This window comes from Pinus tabuliformis, chromosome 4_1 (assembly GCF_031772625.1).
Source record: "Pinus tabuliformis cultivar Carrire ecotype Pingquan chromosome 4_1, CPIR1, whole genome shotgun sequence".
Classification (NCBI taxonomy): Eukaryota; Viridiplantae; Streptophyta; class Pinopsida; order Pinales; family Pinaceae; genus Pinus; species Pinus tabuliformis.
Window position 1 is genome coordinate 485,796,946 of NC_142303.1, and position 21,500 is coordinate 485,818,445.

Sequence of the window (21,500 nt, forward strand, 5' to 3'; positions counted from 1 at the left end):
TGAAAAATATCTATGAGGAGAAGCCATTCTTATAACGTTTATATACAATGTGAAGGGAAGCCATTTCCGTTGGAGGCAGAGAAATCTGAGGCTGTCCTTGCGCCTTTGAGAAAAGTAAAATAAGGTAAACAAGATCAAAAGAATGGACTGCGCTTAGTAATTGGTTCACCCATGGAAATAACGAATAAATGGTTGATTGATTCATTGCACGAATCCAACTCAATTATTTTTCCATGAAACGGTTGAACCCGAGATTTTGGTTGATTGATTCATTGCATAATCCAACTAAATTATTCTGGGTTCTTTAATACTCAATAAATATACTTATGCATAATAAGATATAAAATTATTCCAGTTACAGTTACAGCATAGAAATAAAAATATAAAATACTTGATAATTAATTTAGGAAGTACGATCGATTTAAGAATACGGAAACTAAAAAACTACATTAGTTGCACTATACGTAATTGTTGATGGTACTTAGTTTCAGCCAGATTTCTTTTAAAATGTTCAAAACAAAAGCGGTGACACCGTGAAAATAATTGAAATTATTGGCAGCGACGGCGGAACGAAAAGTAAAATAAGAGAGTGCATGATAACTGTAAAATAAGATAGCGACCTATGAGAATGAGAATAGCACAGCATCAGATTCTCTTGCTCAGAGAATCACGTTTTATTGAAACTTAGAATCATGCAGACGCTGAATGCGTATATAACTAGACGTTGGGGTGCAGACGTTGAGTATATAACTAGAAGCTGTACTGCTCGTAGCGGATGAAACAGTCAGTTAGCTGAACTCGAGCACCGATGGCGTTGCAGCAAATGTTCCAGATGCGGCCCCCAAGGTTTTTAAGGCAGGCGGTGCAATCAGACTGAGAAATTCCCTGATTGCAAACCCCACGCCCATAGGCGGTGGGTGAGCCTGCGCGCGATGCTTTGTAGTCGTAACCGCTGAAGGCAGTGTTTCCCTCTAGATCTACGAGGAGGGATCCGAGAGTACTATAAAAGGAACTTCCGCTTGGGATCTTCTGCGTGTTACACGCAGACGATACGAAGTTTGTGTTGGGAGTGCCTACAGCACTGCCCACAACCAGTGCAGCTACTACCACTACTGCCAATGCAAAAGCAAATGAGTACCTCATCTCGAATGATATATATAACCTCTACAATGGGAAATGAAAAGGGAAAGGCTGGGTGGAATGGTATATAACCTCTAATAAACTCCTACAATGGGAAATGTGATTATCAATGTGTTGAGGCAGCCTCCATTTATAGGCCTCCCAGGGATCAAAATTGAACACGTCAGAGCCCTTCAAAGGGTCTCTGGCATGTCAAAGAAGTAAGGAGAAAATTTTACTAGTCAAAAAAAATTTAAAAATTGATTTTTGTTGATGGTACTTAGTTTCAGCATAGGAAACATCATCAGATTCTCTTGCTCAGAGAATCACGTTTTATTGAAACTTAGAATCATGCAGACGCTGAATGCGTATATAACTAGACTTTGGGGTGCAGACGTTGAGTATATAACTAGAAGCTGTATTGCTCGTAGCGGATGAAACAGTCAGTTAGCTGAACTCGAGCACGATGGCGTTGCCGCAAATGTTCCAGATGCGGCCCCCAAGGTTTTTAAGGCAGGCGGTGCAATCAGACTGAGAGATTCCCTGATTGCAAACCCCACGCCCATAGGCGGTGGGTGAGCCTGCGCGCGATGCTTTGTTGTCGTAACCGCTGAAGGCAGTGTTTCCCTCTAGATCTACGAGGAGGGATCCGAGAGTACTATAAAAGGAACTTCCGCTTGGGATCTCCTGCGTGTTACACGCAGACGATACGAAGTTCGTGTTGGGAGTGCCTACAGCACTGCCCACAACCAGTGCAGCTACTACCATTACTGCCAATGCAAAAGCAAATGAGTACCTCATCTCGAATGATATATATAACCTCTACAATGGGAAATGAAAAGGGAAAGGCTGGGTGGAATGGTATATAACCTCTAATAAACTCCTACAGTGGGAAATGTGATTATCAATGTGTTGAGGCAGCCTCCATTTATAGGCCTCCCTGTGGGTAGAGTTATGGATAACTCATGTGTGTTGGACGTCGGTAGATGGTCCCGAAATGCACGACTCATTCTAGCCGGCTGGCCGCCTGTCCTGACTAGACTGTTGTCTCCATCATGAGTGGAGTGGGCGCAAATGGAGTAGTCTATAATGGCAAGTCCTATTTCCACCTCTATAGCAAAGTTAATGCTATAGAGGTACCCCTCTGACAGCCTCATAGAGCATCATCGACCATACATCATCGGACCATGCATCGTAAACTTTATCTGTCTCCGGCATCCCGCTCCGGCTGCCCATCGAAACCCCCGGCGACCCTGCCCGCAGCCACCCGCAGCCTCCCATCAGATCGTATTTGTTGCGGCAACAGTCCCTCTATTTCAAATTTCAGATTTGAGTTTTGAGCGGGATGCACCTTTGTATACGATACATATACGATTGAATTTTGAAAACCCTCCAAACTTTGAAATTTGAATTTCAATGCGCGCTCAAATTTTTGGAATGAACTGATGACAGAACCATTGTTGGGTTTCCACCATGGTTTTTGTGTTACATTCGCCCAGCGCTGACGTTTCATGAAGTTTGTGGTGAAAGTATCAAAACGTTTCTGAACGAATGCCTCCGCCTCCTCCTCCTGGTTTGAGGTCCCAATCCCCGCCGTGGATGAACGGGGTCGAGGACTGCGTGGAAATTTTGGTCAACACACGCTGGGAGCTGGAGTTTCCGTTCATCGAATACACAGAAAAGGAGATAGAGAAGCCCATCTGGGCAGCAGGGCCTTTTCTGCCCTTCTCCTCTTTCTGGAATCAGTCAGAACCATGTACTGCTATAACGCATGATAGCGCCATCCGCAACAGGAAGAGCAGTATCGATGAAGACCGATGTCTGGAATGGTTGAATTCCAAGGCGCTTGTATCAGTTCTCTACGTTTCTTTCGGCCGCATAGTCTGTCCCTCCGATGAAGAGATGACAGAGCTCGCTCTTGGATTGGAAGCTGCCCAGAAGCCATTCATTTGGGTTTTACAGAACCATCGCCGTCCTCCTCCTCCTCATCCTGATCATCGTCCTCATGATCATCAGGTTAGTAATGGCGGAGGAGGAGAGTACGTGCTTCCAGAGGGCTTCGAAGGTCGAATCGAGGGATTGGGTTTGATAATCCGTGGTTGGGCGCCTCAGCTGCTCATACTCTCTCATCCCTCCACGGGAGGATTTCTCTCGCACTGTGGATGGAATTCCACTGTCGAAAGCATCATTCAAGGCGTTCCTATCTTGGCATGGCCCACCAGAGGAGATCAGCATTACAATGCCAAAATGCAGGTTAATCACCTCCAGGTTGCTGCCATGATCGACCGGCCAACCCAGGATGGACGGATGAGCAGGAAGGAAATTGGCAATGGAGTGACGTTGTTGATGGATAGCGAGCATGGAGTCCAAATGAGAGAAAGAGCAGCGTCTCTTAAACTCAAGTTGGGCTCTAGCTGCCCCTCATCTTCTGAAGCAGTATTAGACACGTTTGTTAATCACCTTTTATCGAATCAGTCTGAAGTTCTTGAAAGGAACATAATTGTGTAGTGCTGAAGTTATCACAATGAAATGAGCGGAGGCCCTAGAATAAAATGCCCAACGTGCAGGTGCAGAAATTGGGAAAACAATGAAATGGGAGGAGGCCATATATTGTTCACCCATTTTACTGATGTAAAGGTTTTTTTCAGAGTATTTTAATGATGTAAAGGTTGTGATGTGGGACCTGCATCATAATGCCCAGATGATTTTGCAATGAAGTTTTGGTTGCGAATTCAACTTAAAGAGGCTTTACAATTTCATTATATGACCGAAGAATGTGATATTATGTTTCTCAATTTCATTATTCTACAGAACGATGTGATTTTATTGTGCATCATTCTTGACGTTTAACCTCTACACAATTCTATTTTTCGAAGGCATATCTCTTCCTCGACGTACCCAGCAATATGGTTTCATTCAATCCTATAGATTTTGATTAAATATGCGGTGAAAATGAATTGTATTAGTTTCACTAGTACAAGGATTGATTTGAATTATTCAAATCGATTTATTTCTCTAAACCTCTCAAAAACACTTAAATTGAATTTAGTTATCTATTATTTCTCTAAACCTCTCAAGTGTTCACGTCTTCTGAAGAGGAAGACGCTTTCCCTAATGCCATTCAATTTGAATTTCTATATAAATAAATGTTTTCTTTAGCTGTTTTTGTCCTCTACTCCAATTGTAAATAAAAATAGCAATAGGTATGATAGCAATCAGTTAAACCATAAAAGAAGTTTCTTATTTTTCAAGTTTTTAATTTAAGTTTAAATTGTTTATAGGGAAGAAAGTATTATTATTATGTTATTGGTCTGATTATCAGTTAAACCATAAAAAAAAGTTTCTTATTTTTTAAGTTTTTATTTAAAGTTTAAATTGTTTATAGGGAAGAAAGTATTATTATTATGTTATTGGTCTGATTTCTCATGAAGTAGGTCGGTAAGCATAGCTAATCTTGTAAATATTTTTTCAGTAAAGTAATGCTAATGCTATTGCCTGAATTATTAAAAAACAAAGAAAAAACATTTATGTTGAAGCAACAGTTTATAATAGTGTATGTTTATAGGATTAATAAGACATTAACACTATTTGCTAATTTTACAAGTTATACATGAAATGAGGGAAGTTGTGGAAATAGTTATGGAATAGATTTAATAAGTTTTTATGATCCATATATTTATAATTCAGATATTAATTAACCAGAATTATGGTGATTAGAATATAATATAATTCAGGTTCAATGTTCCAAAAATATGTTAAAAAAATCACATGTATAATGAGAAAGGTATATAGTTGTTGTAATGAAAAGTATTGTTTTAAGACACCTACCCTAAATTTAATGTTAATTTAAATTAATTTAAAAATATCACACATTAGATAAATTTTATATAACTTTTTCCTATCAAAACATTTAATAGCCATTGAAATTTGGTCTTCCATTTAAACTTTCTGAAGTCTTCTACTGAAAAATATCTATGAGGAGAAGCCATTCTTATAACGTTTATATACAATGTGAAGAGGAAGCCATTTCCGTTCGAGGCAGAGAAATCTGAGGCTGTCCTTGCGCCTTTGAGAAAAGTAAAATAAGGTAAACAAGATCAAAAGAATGGACTGCGCTTAGTAATTGGTTCACCCATGGAAATAACGAATAAATGGTTGATTGATTCATTGCACGAATCCAACTCAATTATTTTTCCATGAAACGGTTGAACCCGAGATTTTGGTTGATTGATTCATTGCATAATCCAACTAAATTATTCTGGGTTCTTTAATACTCAATAAATATACTTATGCATAATAAGATTATAAAATTATTCCAGTTACAGTTACAGCATAGAAATAAAAATATAAAATACTTGATAATTAATTTAGGAAGTACGATCGATTTAAGAATACGGAAACTAAAAAACTACATTAGTTGCACTATACGTAATTGTTGATGGTACTTAGTTTCAGCCAGATTTCTTTTAAAATGTTCAAAACAAAAGCGGTGACACCGTGAAAATAATTGAAATTATTGGCAGCGACGGCGGAACGAAAAGTAAAATAAGAGAGTGCATGATAACTGTAAAATAAGATAGCGACCTATGAGAATGAGAATAGCACAGCATCAGATTCTCTTGCTCAGAGAATCACGTTTTATTGAAACTTAGAATCATGCAGACGCTGAATGCGTATATAACTAGACGTTGGGGTGCAGACGTTGAGTATATAACTAGAAGCTGTACTGCTCGTAGCGGATGAAACAGTCAGTTAGCTGAACTCGAGCACCGATGGCGTTGCAGCAAATGTTCCAGATGCGGCCCCCAAGGTTTTTAAGGCAGGCGGTGCAATCAGACTGAGAAATTCCCTGATTGCAAACCCCACGCCCATAGGCGGTGGGTGAGCCTGCGCGCGATGCTTTGTAGTCGTAACCGCTGAAGGCAGTGTTTCCCTCTAGATCTACGAGGAGGGATCCGAGAGTACTATAAAAGGAACTTCCGCTTGGGATCTTCTGCGTGTTACACGCAGACGATACGAAGTTTGTGTTGGGAGTGCCTACAGCACTGCCCACAACCAGTGCAGCTACTACCACTACTGCCAATGCAAAAGCAAATGAGTACCTCATCTCGAATGATATATATAACCTCTACAATGGGAAATGAAAAGGGAAAGGCTGGGTGGAATGGTATATAACCTCTAATAAACTCCTACAATGGGAAATGTGATTATCAATGTGTTGAGGCAGCCTCCATTTATAGGCCTCCCAGGGATCAAAATTGAACACGTCAGAGCCCTTCAAAGGGTCTCTGGCATGTCAAAGAAGTAAGGAGAAAATTTTACTAGTCAAAAAAAATTTAAAAATTGATTTTTGTTGATGGTACTTAGTTTCAGCATAGGAAACATCATCAGATTCTCTTGCTCAGAGAATCACGTTTTATTGAAACTTAGAATCATGCAGACGCTGAATGCGTATATAACTAGACGTTGGGGTGCAGACGTTGAGTATATAACTAGAAGCTGTACTGCTCGTAGCGGATGAAACAGTCAGTTAGCTGAACTCGAGCACTGATGGCGTTGCCGCAAATGTTCCAGATGCGGCCCCCAAGGTTTTTAAGGCAGGCGGTGCAATCAGACTGAGAGATTCCCTGATTGCAAACCCCACGCCCATAGGCGGTGGGTGAGCCTGCGCGCGATGCTTTGTTGTCGTAACCGCTGAAGGCAGTGTTTCCCTCTAGATCTACGAGGAGGGATCCGAGAGTACTATAAAAGGAACTTCCGCTTGGGATCTCCTGCGTGTTACACGCAGACGATACGAAGTTCGTGTTGGGAGTGCCTACAGCACTGCCCACAACCAGTGCAGCTACTACCATTACTGCCAATGCAAAAGCAAATGAGTACCTCATCTCGAATGATATATATAACCTCTACAATGGGAAATGAAAAGGGAAAGGCTGGGTGGAATGGTATATAACCTCTAATAAACTCCTACAGTGGGAAATGTGATTATCAATGTGTTGAGGCAGCCTCCATTTATAGGCCTCCCTGTGGTAGAGTTATGGATAACTCATGTGTGTTGGACGTCGGTAGATGGTCCCGAAATGCACGACTCATTCTAGCCGGCTGGCCGCCTGTCCTGACTAGACTGTTGTCTCCATCATGAGTGGAGTGGGCGCAAATGGAGTAGTCTATAATGGCAAGTCCTATTTCCACCTCTATAGCAAAGTTAATGCTATAGAGGTACCCCTCTGACAGCCTCATAGAGCATCATCGACCATACATCATCGGACCATGCATCGTAAACTTTATGTGTCTCCGGCATCCCGCTCCGGCTGCCCATCGAAACCCCCGGCGACCCTGCCCGCAGCCACCCGCAGCCTCCCATCAGATCGTATTTGTTGCGGCAACAGTCCCTCTATTTCAAATTTCAGATTTGAGTTTTGAGCGGGATGCACCTTTGTATACGATACATATACGATTGAATTTTGAAAACCCTCCAAACTTTGAAATTTGAATTTCAATGCGCGCTCAAATTTTTGGAATGAACTGATGACAGAACCATTGTTGGGTTTCCACCATGGTTTTTGTGTTACATTCGCCCAGCGCTGACGTTTCATGAAGTTTGTGGTGAAAGTATCAAAATGTTTCTGAACGAATGCCTCCGCCTCCTCCTCCTGGTTTGAGGTCCCAATCCCTGCCGTGGATGAACGGGGTCGAGGACTGCGTGGAAATTTTGGTCAACACACGCTGGGAGCTGGAGTTTCCGTTCATCGAATACACAGAAAAGGAGATAGAGAAGCCCATCTGGGCAGCAGGGCCTTTCCTGCCCTTCTCCTCTTTCTGGAATCAGTCAGAACCATGTACTGCTATAACGCATGATAGCGCCATCCGCAACAGGAAGAGCAGTATCGATGAAGACCGATGTCTGGAATGGTTGAATTCCAAGGTGCTTGTATCAGTTCTCTACGTTTCTTTCGGCCGCATAGTCTGTCCCTCCGATGAAGACATGACAGAGCTCGCTCTTGGATTGGAAGCTGCCCAGAAGCCATTCATTTGGGTTTTACAGAACCATCGCCGTCCTCCTCCTCCTCATCCTGATCATCGTCCTCATGATCATCAGGTTAGTAATGGCGGAGGAGGAGAGTACGTGCTTCCAGAGGGCTTCGAAGGTCGAATCGAGGGATTGGGTTTGATAATCCGTGGTTGGGCGCCTCAGCTGCTCATACTCTCTCATCCCTCCACGGGAGGATTTCTCTCGCACTGTGGATGGAATTCCACTGTCGAAAGCATCATTCAAGGCGTTCCTATCTTGGCATGGCCCACCAGAGGAGATCAGCATTACAATGCCAAAATGCAGGTTAATCACCTCCAGGTTGCTGCCATGATCGACCGGCCAACCCAGGATGGACGGATGAGCAGGAAGGAAATTGGCAATGGAGTGACGTTGTTGATGGATAGCGAGCATGGAGTCCAAATGAGAGAAAGAGCAGCGTCTCTTAAACTCAAGTTGGGCTCTAGCTGCCCCTCATCTTCTGAAGCAGTATTAGACACGTTTGTTAATCACCTTTTATCGAATCAGTCTGAAGTTCTTGAAAGGAACATAATTGTGTAGTGCTGAAGTTATCACAATGAAATGAGCGGAGGCCCTAGAATAAAATGCCCAACGTGCAGGTGCAGAAATTGGGAAAACAATGAAATGGGAGGAGGCCATATATTGTTCACCCATTTTACTGATGTAAAGGTTTTTTTCAGAGTATTTTAATGATGTAAAGGTTGTGATGTGGGACCTGCATCATAATGCCCAGATGATTTTGCAATGAAGTTTTGGTTGCGAATTCAACTTAAAGAGGCTTTACAATTTCATTATATGACCGAAGAATGTGATATTATGTTTCTCAATTTCATTATTCTACAGAACGATGTGATTTTATTGTGCATCATTCTTGACGTTTAACCTCTACACAATTCTATTTTTCGAAGGCATATCTCTTCCTCGACGTACCCAGCAATATGGTTTCATTCAATCCTATAGATTTTGATTAAATATGCGGTGAAAATGAATTGTATTAGTTTCACTAGTACAAGGATTGATTTGAATTATTCAAATCGATTTATTTCTCTAAACCTCTCAAAAACACTTAAATTGAATTTAGTTATCTATTATTTCTCTAAACCTCTCAAGTGTTCACGTCTTCTGAAGAGGAAGACGCTTTCCCTAATGCCATTCAATTTGAATTTCTATATAAATAAATGTTTTCTTTAGCTGTTTTTGTCCTCTACTCCAATTGTAAATAAAAATAGCAATAGGTATGATAGCAATCAGTTAAACCATAAAAGAAGTTTCTTATTTTTCAAGTTTTTAATTTAAGTTTAAATTGTTTATAGGGAAGAAAGTATTATTATTATGTTATTGGTCTGATTATCAGTTAAACCATTAAAAAAAGTTTCTTATTTTTTAAGTTTTTATTTAAAGTTTAAATTGTTTATAGGGAAGAAAGTATTATTATTATGTTATTGGTCTGATTTCTCATGAAGTAGGTCGGTAAGCATAGCTAATCTTGTAAATATTTTTTCAGTAAAGTAATGCTAATGCTATTGCCTGAATTATTAAAAAAAACAAAGAAAAAACATTTATGTTGAAGCAACAGTTTATAGGTGTGATGTTTGATAAATTAATATGATGAATTTGTAATGTGCTATACTATTTGCTAATTTTACAAGTTTACATGAAATGAGGGAAGTTGTGGAAATAGTTATGGACTTAGTTGATTTAAATAAGTTTTTATGATCACTTATAGTTATATAAGGTACTATTGGTACACTAAATTAATAAGTTTTATGGTCACTTATAGTTATATAAAGAACTATTTGTACACTAAATTAATATTGGGGAATGACATAATTTAATAGATTTTCTACTAAATGAGGGAAGTTATGGAGATATTTATAGAGTTGGTTGAAATGATCACCTATAGTTATATAAGGGACTATTTGTAGACTAAATTAATATTAGGGGAATGATATAATTTAATAGATTTTCCCCTTAGAGGGTTTTCTTGATCCCTTTGTTCCTTCATATTTTTTTGTGTAATCTTTTTCATGTTTTTGTTGTGGGCTATTAAAGCCAACAATGGTATTAGAGCATTGGTAAGGAGTAATAGAGGAAGCTGGTGAAAGACTCGAGAGATTGCTATGAACCAAGGGTGTTGTGGATTGAGGGTTTGTAGAAAGAGAACAACATATTTTGCACAAAACCTTCGAAAAAATAAATAAGAAGTCATCACTACCCGCAAGGAAGGTCGTGAATGCAAGAACATGGAAAACCATTGTCCAACATTTGGGCAGTGTGCAAGAGTTGTTTGGAAGTAGTTGTAAACTTTCTTTGGCATTCAACTATGAATGCGAGTGGATTAAGGAGATGTAGTCACCATAGTTAATACTGAAGATCCTAATATTATGAGCTTAATAGCCCTAACCAGGAACAATCATATTGAACGAGTATCCACTATGTGGAACTATGATCAATTGTCCCAAATTATATACTTGTTTCCAGGAAATATGCAAGACTCACCATCGGCATTCAAAACGTAGATAACATTCAACACAATTGGTGCCTCTACAATTCGAAAAGAAGAGTGAGAAATTTTTTTGAAAACAAACTGATCTTCTCCAACACCTTAAAGTATGAATTCAACAATGATTTTGATAAAGATTTAAATGATAAATGCAAAACCATTCAATGGACTTGGCATTAGTTTTGCAATTCATATTTATTGTTTTGTATTTCTTTGTAGTTGTAGCAATAGTCGTATTTGAGTGTTATTTCATTCTCTTTGATTAAAAAATTGTTAGTTTGTTAAAAGCAAATTTGTAAATTAAATGGGAAGGAACTCATAAAAAAGAGGAGGCACTCACAAATAAAGAAGCCATTATTCTTAAATTAAATGGAAAGGAACTCATAAAAAAGAGGAGGCAATCACAGATAAGGGAGCCATTACTCTCTCCTTCACGCTAAAGAAAATAGCAATGGAGAAGTTAGATGAGAGAAAAATTGGAAAGAATGAAAGAAAAAGAAACAAAAGAAGAATGAAATAAGCAATTTTCACAAGTCATTTTTAGAATTTGGTAATGTTTTAAATGTTGTTGAAAAAAATTATGGGACTCTATATCGAAGAGAGTAATGTATTATACATTTCAAGACTTGTAGTGAAATGCAGAGTTTTTTCATGGTTTATGTGGATTCCTCTTATGGATATTTTATAATATATAATTTGTTTTAAATTATTTTCTAAGAGTGGTTTAAATAAGGAGTCCTCATAAAGTAGAGTTAAAGTTGACAAGTCCAATCAAATTTACACTGAATTAAAGTCAAGTGAAAATTAAAGTTATTGATTTATTTTATTGAAAAGAGAAAAGAAGAGGGTTGCATGATTGATTATACCCAACATTCCAAAGGGTTGGTCCAAGCTGTAAAAGTCTAGCCATAATAAAGTGGATTTCCCTAGGTATTTCGTAAGAACCGTTGATTCAAGCCTACATGCATTATTGTGGTAGCACATGTAATTATGTAGCATGTATGCTCTTATGCATAGAGAGGATGCAACATCAAGTTGTGGAATGAACCACTAAGTAGTTATGAAGGTGGAAAGTGTACTTGTATGCTATCTTTATGTGCAATAAAAGAACTTGAGTCTTGACTAAGGAATGAATGTCAGATGGAGTAATATTATAATGTGAGAAGGTTGGGATCAAATTATGATTAAGAAATTTTAACATGTTGTTGAGTCATGTGGGTGAAAAGGATTCTTAGAGAATTGGTGAGTACATTAGATGTCACTCATGTATCTTAGTAGATTGAATTCTTTTTTATTGACATCAATGATCAATTGTTTGCGGGAAGAAGCAGAAAGCTCATGTAATAATCAATTTAATGTAATGATTGTAGTGAAACATATAGATGAAGAATTAAGAAGAAGATGCAATTCCAAATGAATGAAAAATTTGTTACAAGTGTAAATGAAAGAAGAAGACTTCATGAATGAAGTATCCAACGAAGAATGATGAAAAAAATGGATGAATCCATGAAAATAGAAGATGATAGCCAAAGAAGACTAATGAAGAGACATGAAGAAGCAGATGACATGACAAAATAAGATGATAGTTAAATAAAGAAAATGAATGATGAAGTGTAGTAGAAAAAGTAATGATAGGATGAAAGAAGATGATGACAAATATAATGATGTAGTAACAAAAGGAATGTCATGGGAAAATGAATGATCAAGACATAAAGAAGAAAGAAAGATGGTGAACATGTGTGAATGAAGAAGAAACTAGTGAAGCTGTATGTTCACGAAAAGAAATGTATCCATGAAAATTTAATCTCTAAAAAGCTTAATGGTTCCTAATGTTTTTGGATCATGGAAAGAAAATTATCTTGATCCAATGTTTGTATAAGTGATAGATGACCTAAATAAAAAAATTCAATTGAATGTACATGAATCAATGTTAATCTAAATCTAATGAGGCAAGTCCATCCATATTGAAAAATTTGTAGTGCTCTAAAAACCATTTTTTAGGGAAAGGTTTGTAGTAATCTAAAACCACTTGTCATGACAATGCAATGTTTTGTGGTAATATGAAACCATTTGATGGTTTGTGGTCATCCAAAACCACTAATGTTTTTCGTAAAAAAAAATCCATTTGATGTCATGTATTATTTGCGCACATCTTCCGTATATGCCCACATCTTCCGTATATGCCCACATCTTCCGTATATGCGCACATCTTCCGTATATGCCCAGTTTCCGTATATGCGCACATCTTCCGTATATGCACACATCTTCCGTATATGCCCAGTTTCCGTATATGCGCACATCTTCCGTATATGCACACATCTTCCGTATATGCGCACATCTTCCGTATATGCCCAGTTTCCGTATATGCCCACATCTTCCGTATATGCCCAGTTTCCGTATATGGGCACATCTTCCGTATATGCCCAGTTTCCGTATATGCACACATCTTCCGTATATGCCCAGTTTCCGTATACGGAAGATGTGCGCATATACGGAAACTGGGCATATACGGAAGATATGTGCATGCCTTTCGATTATGCACGTCGTTCGTGTATCTGCATTGTATACGCGCAAATTCAATATACAGAAATTGCGCATGTACGGAAACTGTGCATATACGGAAGCTATGCACGTGTCTTCCGTATATGCACAATTTCTGTATATGCCCAATCTTTGTATATGGAATTTGTGCATCTGCGATGCAGATACACGAACGACGTGCATATACAGAAGGTATGCACATACAGGAAAGTTAGGGATATACGGAAGACATGGGCATGTCTTCCGTATATGCCCAGTTTCCGTATATGCGCACATCTTCCCTATATGCACAGTTTCCGTATATGCACAATTTCTGTATATGGAATTTGTACACATCTTCGTTTATGTTATAGAAACTGCTCATATACGAAAACTGTGCATATACGGAAGATGTGCGTGTGTCTTCCGTATATGCAGAATTTGCGCATATACGGAAACTATGCATACACGGAAGACATGGCGTGCCCTCACCCGGCCCGTCCAAACGCACGCCCACCCGTTCACCCGAGTCACCACACGACTTCACCCGGGTCGCCCGACGACCTCACCCAGTTCGTCCGAACGACTTCACTCGGGTCGCCCGACAACCTCACCCAGCGCACCCAAACGACTTCAACCGGGTTGCCCGACGACCTCATCCGACTCGCCCGAACAACTTCACCCAGGTCGCCCGAACGACTTCACCCGGGTCACCCGACGACCTCGCTCGGTTCGCCCGAACGACCTCACCCGAGTTTTCTGCCCGACGACCTCGCCCGAGTTTCCTGCATGAGTTTCTTCCACAAGTTTTTCGCCCGAGTTTCTCACCCGAGTTTTTCACCCAACTTTTCTGAACGAGTTTTTCACCCGAGTTCCGCCTGTCGTGCGGGCTCATCCACGCACCGCAAAACTCCTTGTTCGAACTCGTGTTGATCGAATGATGGTTATTTGCCTCCAAACGCCCTCCAATATATACGGGCGGGTGGTGGGTTATGTCACTCGGCCGACCCACACCCAACGCCCAAGCCGACTCGTTCAACATGTTTCCTTCACCCTAGTGGAGGGTCGGCCTGCCCAACTCGTGGGACCGCCTTCTCAACTCGCCCAACATCATATAAACTCGTCTCTTGGTCATTCACTTCGCATTTCGAACGTCCTTCGCATGGTGGAGTCGCCCTGCCCGTCGCACGGACCGCAGGTCCTTACATCCTCCCCCACTTGAAGTCATTGTCGTCCTCGATAATATCTCATCCCGGCAACCATCTGTCACCAAGATATCCATACCAAGGCATACACCCCATCGATATGTCATACATCGGAAAATCATCTCAATCCATGATCATCACCACCTTGTCATAGTCTCCTCATGCTGCTTCCCATCATGGAAGGCTGGCCCCTCCATCTCAAGCTACATGCTTCCTGCAACATATCGTGTCGACCTCATCATGTATCGTCATCATGTGAACTGCTGCCATGATACTCCAACAATGCTAACACATCTCTGCACACCGCAAGCCCCCATAGCTTGAACTAGTTGGGTAGCTAATCCAACTGTCACGCTCAAACCATGAGAATGCACATCCTCATGCCACCATCAATTGTTTCTCTGAACATCCCATCACATCATCAACTCAATCAAGAATTCATCTCCATATAAGTAAGCCATGCTCAGGTCCATGAAGTAGTCTCCATCTCATCTGCAACATGTTGTCCATGATGTTTGGTACTAATGTGCTACATGAAATCAGCCGCATCTATCCCAACATCATCATCCATATGTGTATCTCCTCAATATGAAGAGATCATCTCATCAAACTCTGACTCTCGATGTGCCAAATCCAGGTCTATGAAGCAACCTCCATCATATCTGCAATGTGCCATCCATCAAGTCTGCCATAGAAACAAGTATATACCTGTCTCATCGTCAAGGGTTTTACCTTTGGCCTCATTTATTTCCTACTCAATTTTGTCCTAAAGAAACTTACATGTCGATGCATCATATCCATCTCTATTGAAACGTATGCAATGAAGATCAGACTTTTCTCCTTGAAACTGTCTGCCACCCCTGCCTCTAAAATTTCTTCTTCCTTTACCTCTTCGGCCACCTATTCCTCTAGAAGAATCTTGAGTATGATTCTTCTCTTTATCTTCAATACACACAACTTCTTTAGAAGACTAAGGAGTTGTCTTCTTCCCAGAAACCTTCTCTCTCTCAGCAAACTTCTTCTCAAGGGAGGCAAAGTTAATCTCCTTGAAGTTTCACTTGCTTGCAATGACTCAAGATAATTTGAATAAGTGGGATATAGTGCATTGACATAAGCTATAAGAGGAATGTTTATTTGAACACCAGTGGTTTTGATATCATGCATAATAGATCTTACTTTTGATGCTAAAGCAAGAGGATCATCATTTTTCAATTCAAGACTGAATAATTTAATCATCAATTGGACAACTTCAAGTTGAGAGAGTGAGTCATAAAGTTCCTTCAACTTATGTAAGGCTTCAAAAGAATTTGAAAATGGTGCATTATGACGACTCACCTCTTCATTTACAGATGATGCAATCAAGGCATAGGCATTTTTGTTCTTGTTTTCCCAAATGGTAATCTTCTTATCCGAGGTGGCCTTTGCAGGTTCATTCTCTCCTTCTCCTATACACACTCCTTTCCACAACTCATTGAAAATGAGAGTTTGTTTTATCTTCCTTGACCAATCAGGATAGTTCTCTTTTCCCAGCAGAACTACTCCAACAATAGATATCAATGAATGTATTAAAAATGTACTTTGCTTCCAATATATCAAAAAATTGTACTTCTGGTGGAAAATATATGCAGTTCTAGTGGCAAAAAATGCACTTTTGGTGTAAAAATAGTAAAAATTGCACTGATATATAGGAAAGAGGTATTACTTAGGGGAGGTTGTATATGGGGGAGAATGATGTGGGGGAGGTTGAATTGAGATTCGGTATTATCAGTGTGGTGGGAGCATTGTATGGGAGTCGACTAGGGGAGCAATGCGTTATAATGAGCAATTGCAGCCGAGTGACCCAAGCTCGAGGGAGAGGTCCGAGAGGACAAGGCTCTGAGCAACTGTTGAAAATGTGAGTAGGAGGGTGGAGGGGAGGAGTTGGGTTGTGCGGTAACGAGGAGCCACAATGGGTGACCAGTGGAGATTGTGTACAGTGTAGGGAATCCTGAGGTCGATCTTGGGACAAGTGTGTGGGAGGTATCACTGTAGGATGCCATGATCCAGGTGGATGTTGGTGGCCACCCACCTATCCCACTTGGACCCCCACAACTGTCTCTTTTAGTTTTTCAGTTTCCGTAATTGTAGCACAATTCACTATTTTTAGCAGTTTTTCGGGTCCTGACTATGGTATGGTTCGCTGCAGTGACTCGAACGAAGGTTGTGATGGTCGAGGGTGTTGTGGGAGTGAGGTGAGGAGTCACCTATGTGGGGAGGTAGCGAATTCAAGTGTGGTATGCCAAGGGAACAGAGCGCAGTTGGAAGGAGAAACCGTTGTGAGGAGCACAGTCGAGGACAAAGACTGTGTATGCCAATAATTGAACTTGAATACCTGGTATATAGTACTCATAAACTTACAAAATTCATAAACCAAAGTCTGTAATCTTGCACCAGAACGACCTAGAAAACACTATAGGAGTCAACTGTGCAGTGAGGGAGAACGTCTTACACTGGTTTATCTCAATGCTTAGTAATTCGAGAAAAAATCACAAACCATCTTAGCAGTTTCGACTGAATTCCACGCCCACAAAAATGATTCTTGAATAATCACAACACATACTAAATATCTATAACAAGAAAAGTCATGTAACAAAAGTAAATGTTACCTCAATAGACATAAGGGTAGAACCATTCCCCGCAGACTGCAGAAATAGAAGAAGGGAGTTACAAGGGCATAAAAGCTAAAAATGGAGTTGACTCTAATACCATGTCAGGCCAGGAGGTAACTCCATAATGCGAATTGTGTTTTTGCATTAAGATTGCTCATGGATATATACATGGAGGGAGAGACTCTTGGGCTTCACCTCCCAGTGTCTCTTCATATTCCCAATCTCCTTATTTTTTATTTACATTATTTACATGAATTTCCTAATCCCAAAGATTGATAGGGAATAATACTATGCTGCAGTAGTCCTTGTCGTGCCTTTAAGAAAGGTTGATATGGACATTGTCAATGAGCGAGTAACTTGTAAGTAGGGCGATACGTCGACTCTTTAATTTGGAATAGAATTTTCTTAATTTAAATATAATTATTAAATGGATGGTAGATTCTAGAATAGGATATTTTTAGTCATACGATTTTTTCTTTAATTTGGAATAGAATTTTAGTAATTTAAATATAATTATTAAATGGATGGTAAATTTTAGAATAGAATATTTTTAATAGATCTGAGTAAAATAATTGAAATTTATTTGGCAAAATAATTGTATTTGTTTTTATTTTTATTAAATTAATTAATTAAAGAAAAAAGTCATATGAACAAATATAATATGAAGAAATGAGTAATAACTTTTTAAACATGGATAAATTATGGTATTAATCTATAATATTATAAAATGGAAAGAAATTAGTATTATAAAATGGAAAGAAATTTGAATCTGGTCAGAAATATATATATATATATATATATATATATATATATATATATATATATATATATATATATATATATATATACTATTTATTATTAATAATAATAATCTAAAATTTTATTAATATTTTTTTAGCAATATGAAATTTTGATATTAATTATAAATTCATATTTATCACTCTTTACCCACCATCAATACTTAATTTATATCCCTAATTTATTTGCATTCATTTTAATTTTTGAGATCATATTCCTTTTAGCATATCAATTTACAGAATTTTATTATAGTTAAATTTGTATTTTTAAATTTTCAACAATTAACCTTTTTACCATAATTTTTCAAATTATTAATATTTTATAAAACACCATATCACCAATTACTCTCCGTTTATTAATCCTATAACACTCACAAGAATAATTGCAAACACATTTTAGTTTTGGGAAATGCGTTTTCACAAATTGACTTCGATTAGCTCTCCATTTTATTTTATTGGTTGAGACAAATAGCTAAATCCGAGTTTGATTGTGGTGAATGCGTTTTCCATATACCATTTGGTTAATGATAGAATGAGCTGTGCTAAGATTGGTTTATGATCTACAGCTAATATATGGTTTCGTGATATAATTTGTGATAGTTCGTTGAGAGTTTATTGACAATTACCTTAGGGATATACCGAAGATATGCGATATGCGCATATCTTCCGTATATGCACAATTTCCGTATATGCACAATTTCTATATATGGAAATTGCACATATACGGAAATTATGCATACAGAAATTGTGCATATACGGAAATTGTATATATACGGAAGATATGTGCATATCTTCTGTATATACATAACTTTCTTATATGTGCACATTTCCGTATATGCACATTTCCATCGGAACGCATCTCCGTCGTCGATCTGGGGGCCCCAGATCCTATGGTCATCGTTCATATCGGGCGAGTAAGTAACATGATGTTTACCCGTCTGATGTGAACGGTTTCCTCTCTCTTCCGCCGGACGCGTGGCACCCATTGTGTGGCATCGGGCGGGACTCGGTTGAAACCACTTACCGCTCGAAGCCCTTCCGATATTCTGCCGGTTTTTGTGGGCCCCGCTTCTGACGAAATCGGCGCGATATCCGTTGCATTTTATGGTTTTTCGGGTCCGGGCGTTCGGGGCTTTTCCTTCTTCGATGGGTTTTCCTTGCGATATGTCGCTAATCGCATATCAGAAACTACCCCCGTTTCTTGAAATGACCTCCTATTCTGCTAATTCGTGACAGTGCACGTTACCATGGGCCGATGGTCTGCGCGCTTGACCGAGGGTCCTCGTTGCTCCGCGCTGATCACAAATTTTAACTATTACAAGGATATCTCTGATAAGCTCGATCTTTATAAGACTTGGAAACTTTGGCATGAATTTTATAGAGTTCATGAAAACTTAGAGAGTGTTTTAGGATCCAATTCAGATCATAAAGTAGGATTAGTTAAGAGTATGTTTGAAGAAACTGTTAGATAACTGAAAGGTAACTGAGGAACAGTTCCTCAAGTGTAAGAGACTGCTAGTAAGGCATTAAAAGAAAAACCAGATCCTCATTAAGGAGAGTTTTCCATCCAGAGAGAAGAGAGGACACAGAAATTGAAATTACAATTTTCTTGAATATACATGAAAGCAAATGAATCTAAAACCTCTGTCATTAAGAAAGAAATACAATTTCTTCTTTTCCTATGCATTAATGTTTCAGATATTGTTTTAAAGCAAAAGAGTGAAATATTTCATTAAGAGGCCTAATGACATCGACAAAAATCTCGTGACTGAAGGCATCTCAGACCAGGAACCAGACAAAGGCAAAACCAACAATCCTTTCTCAACAAAAACCCAAGTACATTTACATTTAGTATTAAAGCACACCTGTGCATTTGTTATAGTTCCAAATTTAACCGTTCAATATACATATATACAACCAAAACAGTCGAGGGTTCTGAAACCCACGAACACCGAAAAACAACGATTTGCAGGCCAAGACTAGTAAAAAAGCAAGGGTGTGAAACCGACGAAACCATACAAACTTACGGAGAAAGCGAAACCCCAAGGGATATGCCCAACTAAGGATAGCGCAAGAAAAAAACCACAATACAATCACAGAAGGATCCTACCCTGTTTTTTTTCCCAAGCTTGCAAAGACTCCCAAGGATGAGGCCATGGAGCAGCGTTCTCCAGGCACGACCTACACACCACCACAAAAACAATACGGGTAGTCAAGAAACCAGAAGGGCAGACAAAACAAAGTGACAAAAAGCATATAAAAGAAGGGAGGAGCAAGGGTTTACCTAGAAAAGGCCTGATTCTGAGCCAGAGGATGAGAACCAAGTCTCTCGCCAGAGGGTTTCTCTTAGCAGGTTCACCAGAGGAAAATTTACCTGCTCACTAAGGAGCCAGAGGGTTAGAATCACAAAAACGAGATGCAGGAATGAAACTGGAATAAGAAATTACCTGAAGTAGTGTTTGCTGAGATGCCCACCGCAGTAGCAAGGAAAGAACCTGTGGTTACACAGAGCCAGATCAACACTAGAACCAGCATTGAAAATCACCACGAGCAGAGTAAAGACGAAGCATGAGCCTCGGTAACAAAGAATAAATGAAACAACTTGCAGATTGAAAGTCGACCTAAAACCTCTGAGAACCAGCAAACAAACCACCACAAGAGACAAGCGAAGGCACAACGCACACACAGAGCCGTACCAGATCAACAGCGGATGCAAGAATGGAGACCAACTCCTAGTTTCCCTCGGCAGGTGTGAAATGACTGCATTTGCAAAACCAAGGCCAGTACAAAGGGCAGGGAGAAATAATTAAAGTGCATTAAAACCTCACATCAGAAACCCTATTTTGTTTATTTGGAAAATGCCCAAAGTTAAACGGTCATTGATACGTGTCCCTCCTCGAGATTGCCACCAATTGAACCTTTGTTCAAAAATTTAATAGCAACGTTTAATATATACATACATATATCCTAATAATAAAAGAGGAAATCCATAGTTTTCATGTACATACAACCTAACATTCCGTATTTTTGAAAAATTGCCTCTGCTTTCTAGTGAGCCACCTTAGAGGTTTAAATCATTGCATTAACTATAGACCTATCGGTTGGTGAGTGATATGATGGAACAACTTTGAAGATGCATAGATTATGCTTCAATTTATAAAGTTGGCATCTTTAAAATGGATTATGTTTTTTTCCAAGGCTATCATTTACTTAGACGAAGCTTTCTTTAAAGTCCAAAAAGCCATTCTAACCAATGTTCAAATTAATTTTAAGATCTGCAATTATAGTTTATTTCTATGAGATGTCTCAAAATTTGAATTCTCTAAATTATACTTCATTAATATTGGACTAAAATCTTCTCAATTTGTTCAATCAGATACACTCCAAACTATCTAAATTTTGAATGTTCCGATGTGTTTTATGGAGGACTCCATGCAAATATGTTGGCTCAAATTTTGTAGAGTTGCTGCTACATATCTTAATAGGAAAGCTATATGACTAGAAGTAGAGTGTGTTGGTTTTAATAGCCTATAAAAAACATATGCAAACACATAAAAGAGGTATGAAGCAAGGGACATAAGATCAATAAAGAAACATTTATGAAATTATATTATTCCACCCATATTGCATTCATAGTACAAATGATCCATTATACAA

General features: G+C 39.0%; 2 protein-coding genes and 4 pseudogenes across 2 annotated transcripts; 2 read left to right on the forward strand and 4 right to left on the reverse strand.

Annotated features, from left to right (window-relative positions):
• Nucleotides 1–485: 485 nt before the first annotated feature.
• LOC149176610 (antifungal protein ginkbilobin-like protein pseudogene) lies at nt 486–1,256 on the reverse strand (annotated as a pseudogene).
• Nucleotides 1,257–1,513: 257 nt separating this feature from the next.
• Nucleotides 1,514–2,004, reverse strand: LOC149176611 (antifungal protein ginkbilobin-like protein pseudogene; annotated as a pseudogene).
• A 442-nt stretch (nt 2,005–2,446) lies between these two features.
• On the forward strand, nt 2,447–3,939 carry LOC149176612 (zeatin O-glucosyltransferase-like). Its single transcript, XM_089423150.1, has 2 exons — nt 2,447–3,756; nt 3,788–3,939. Exon 1 carries the CDS (start codon nt 2,671–2,673, stop codon nt 3,625–3,627), a length of 957 nt encoding a protein of 318 aa, XP_089279276.1. The 5' UTR covers nt 2,447–2,670; the 3' UTR covers nt 3,628–3,756; nt 3,788–3,939.
• Nucleotides 3,940–5,568: 1,629 nt separating this feature from the next.
• LOC149176613 (antifungal protein ginkbilobin-like protein pseudogene) lies at nt 5,569–6,338 on the reverse strand (annotated as a pseudogene).
• Nucleotides 6,339–6,528: 190 nt separating this feature from the next.
• On the reverse strand, nt 6,529–7,088 carry LOC149176614 (antifungal protein ginkbilobin-like protein pseudogene; annotated as a pseudogene).
• Nucleotides 7,089–7,753: 665 nt separating this feature from the next.
• LOC149176615 (zeatin O-glucosyltransferase-like) lies at nt 7,754–9,022 on the forward strand. Its single transcript, XM_089423866.1, has 2 exons — nt 7,754–8,839; nt 8,871–9,022. The coding sequence occupies exon 1, from the start codon at nt 7,754–7,756 to the stop codon at nt 8,708–8,710; it is 957 nt and encodes a 318-aa protein (XP_089279992.1). The 3' UTR covers nt 8,711–8,839; nt 8,871–9,022.
• The last annotated feature ends 12,478 nt before the right edge of the window (nt 9,023–21,500 follow it).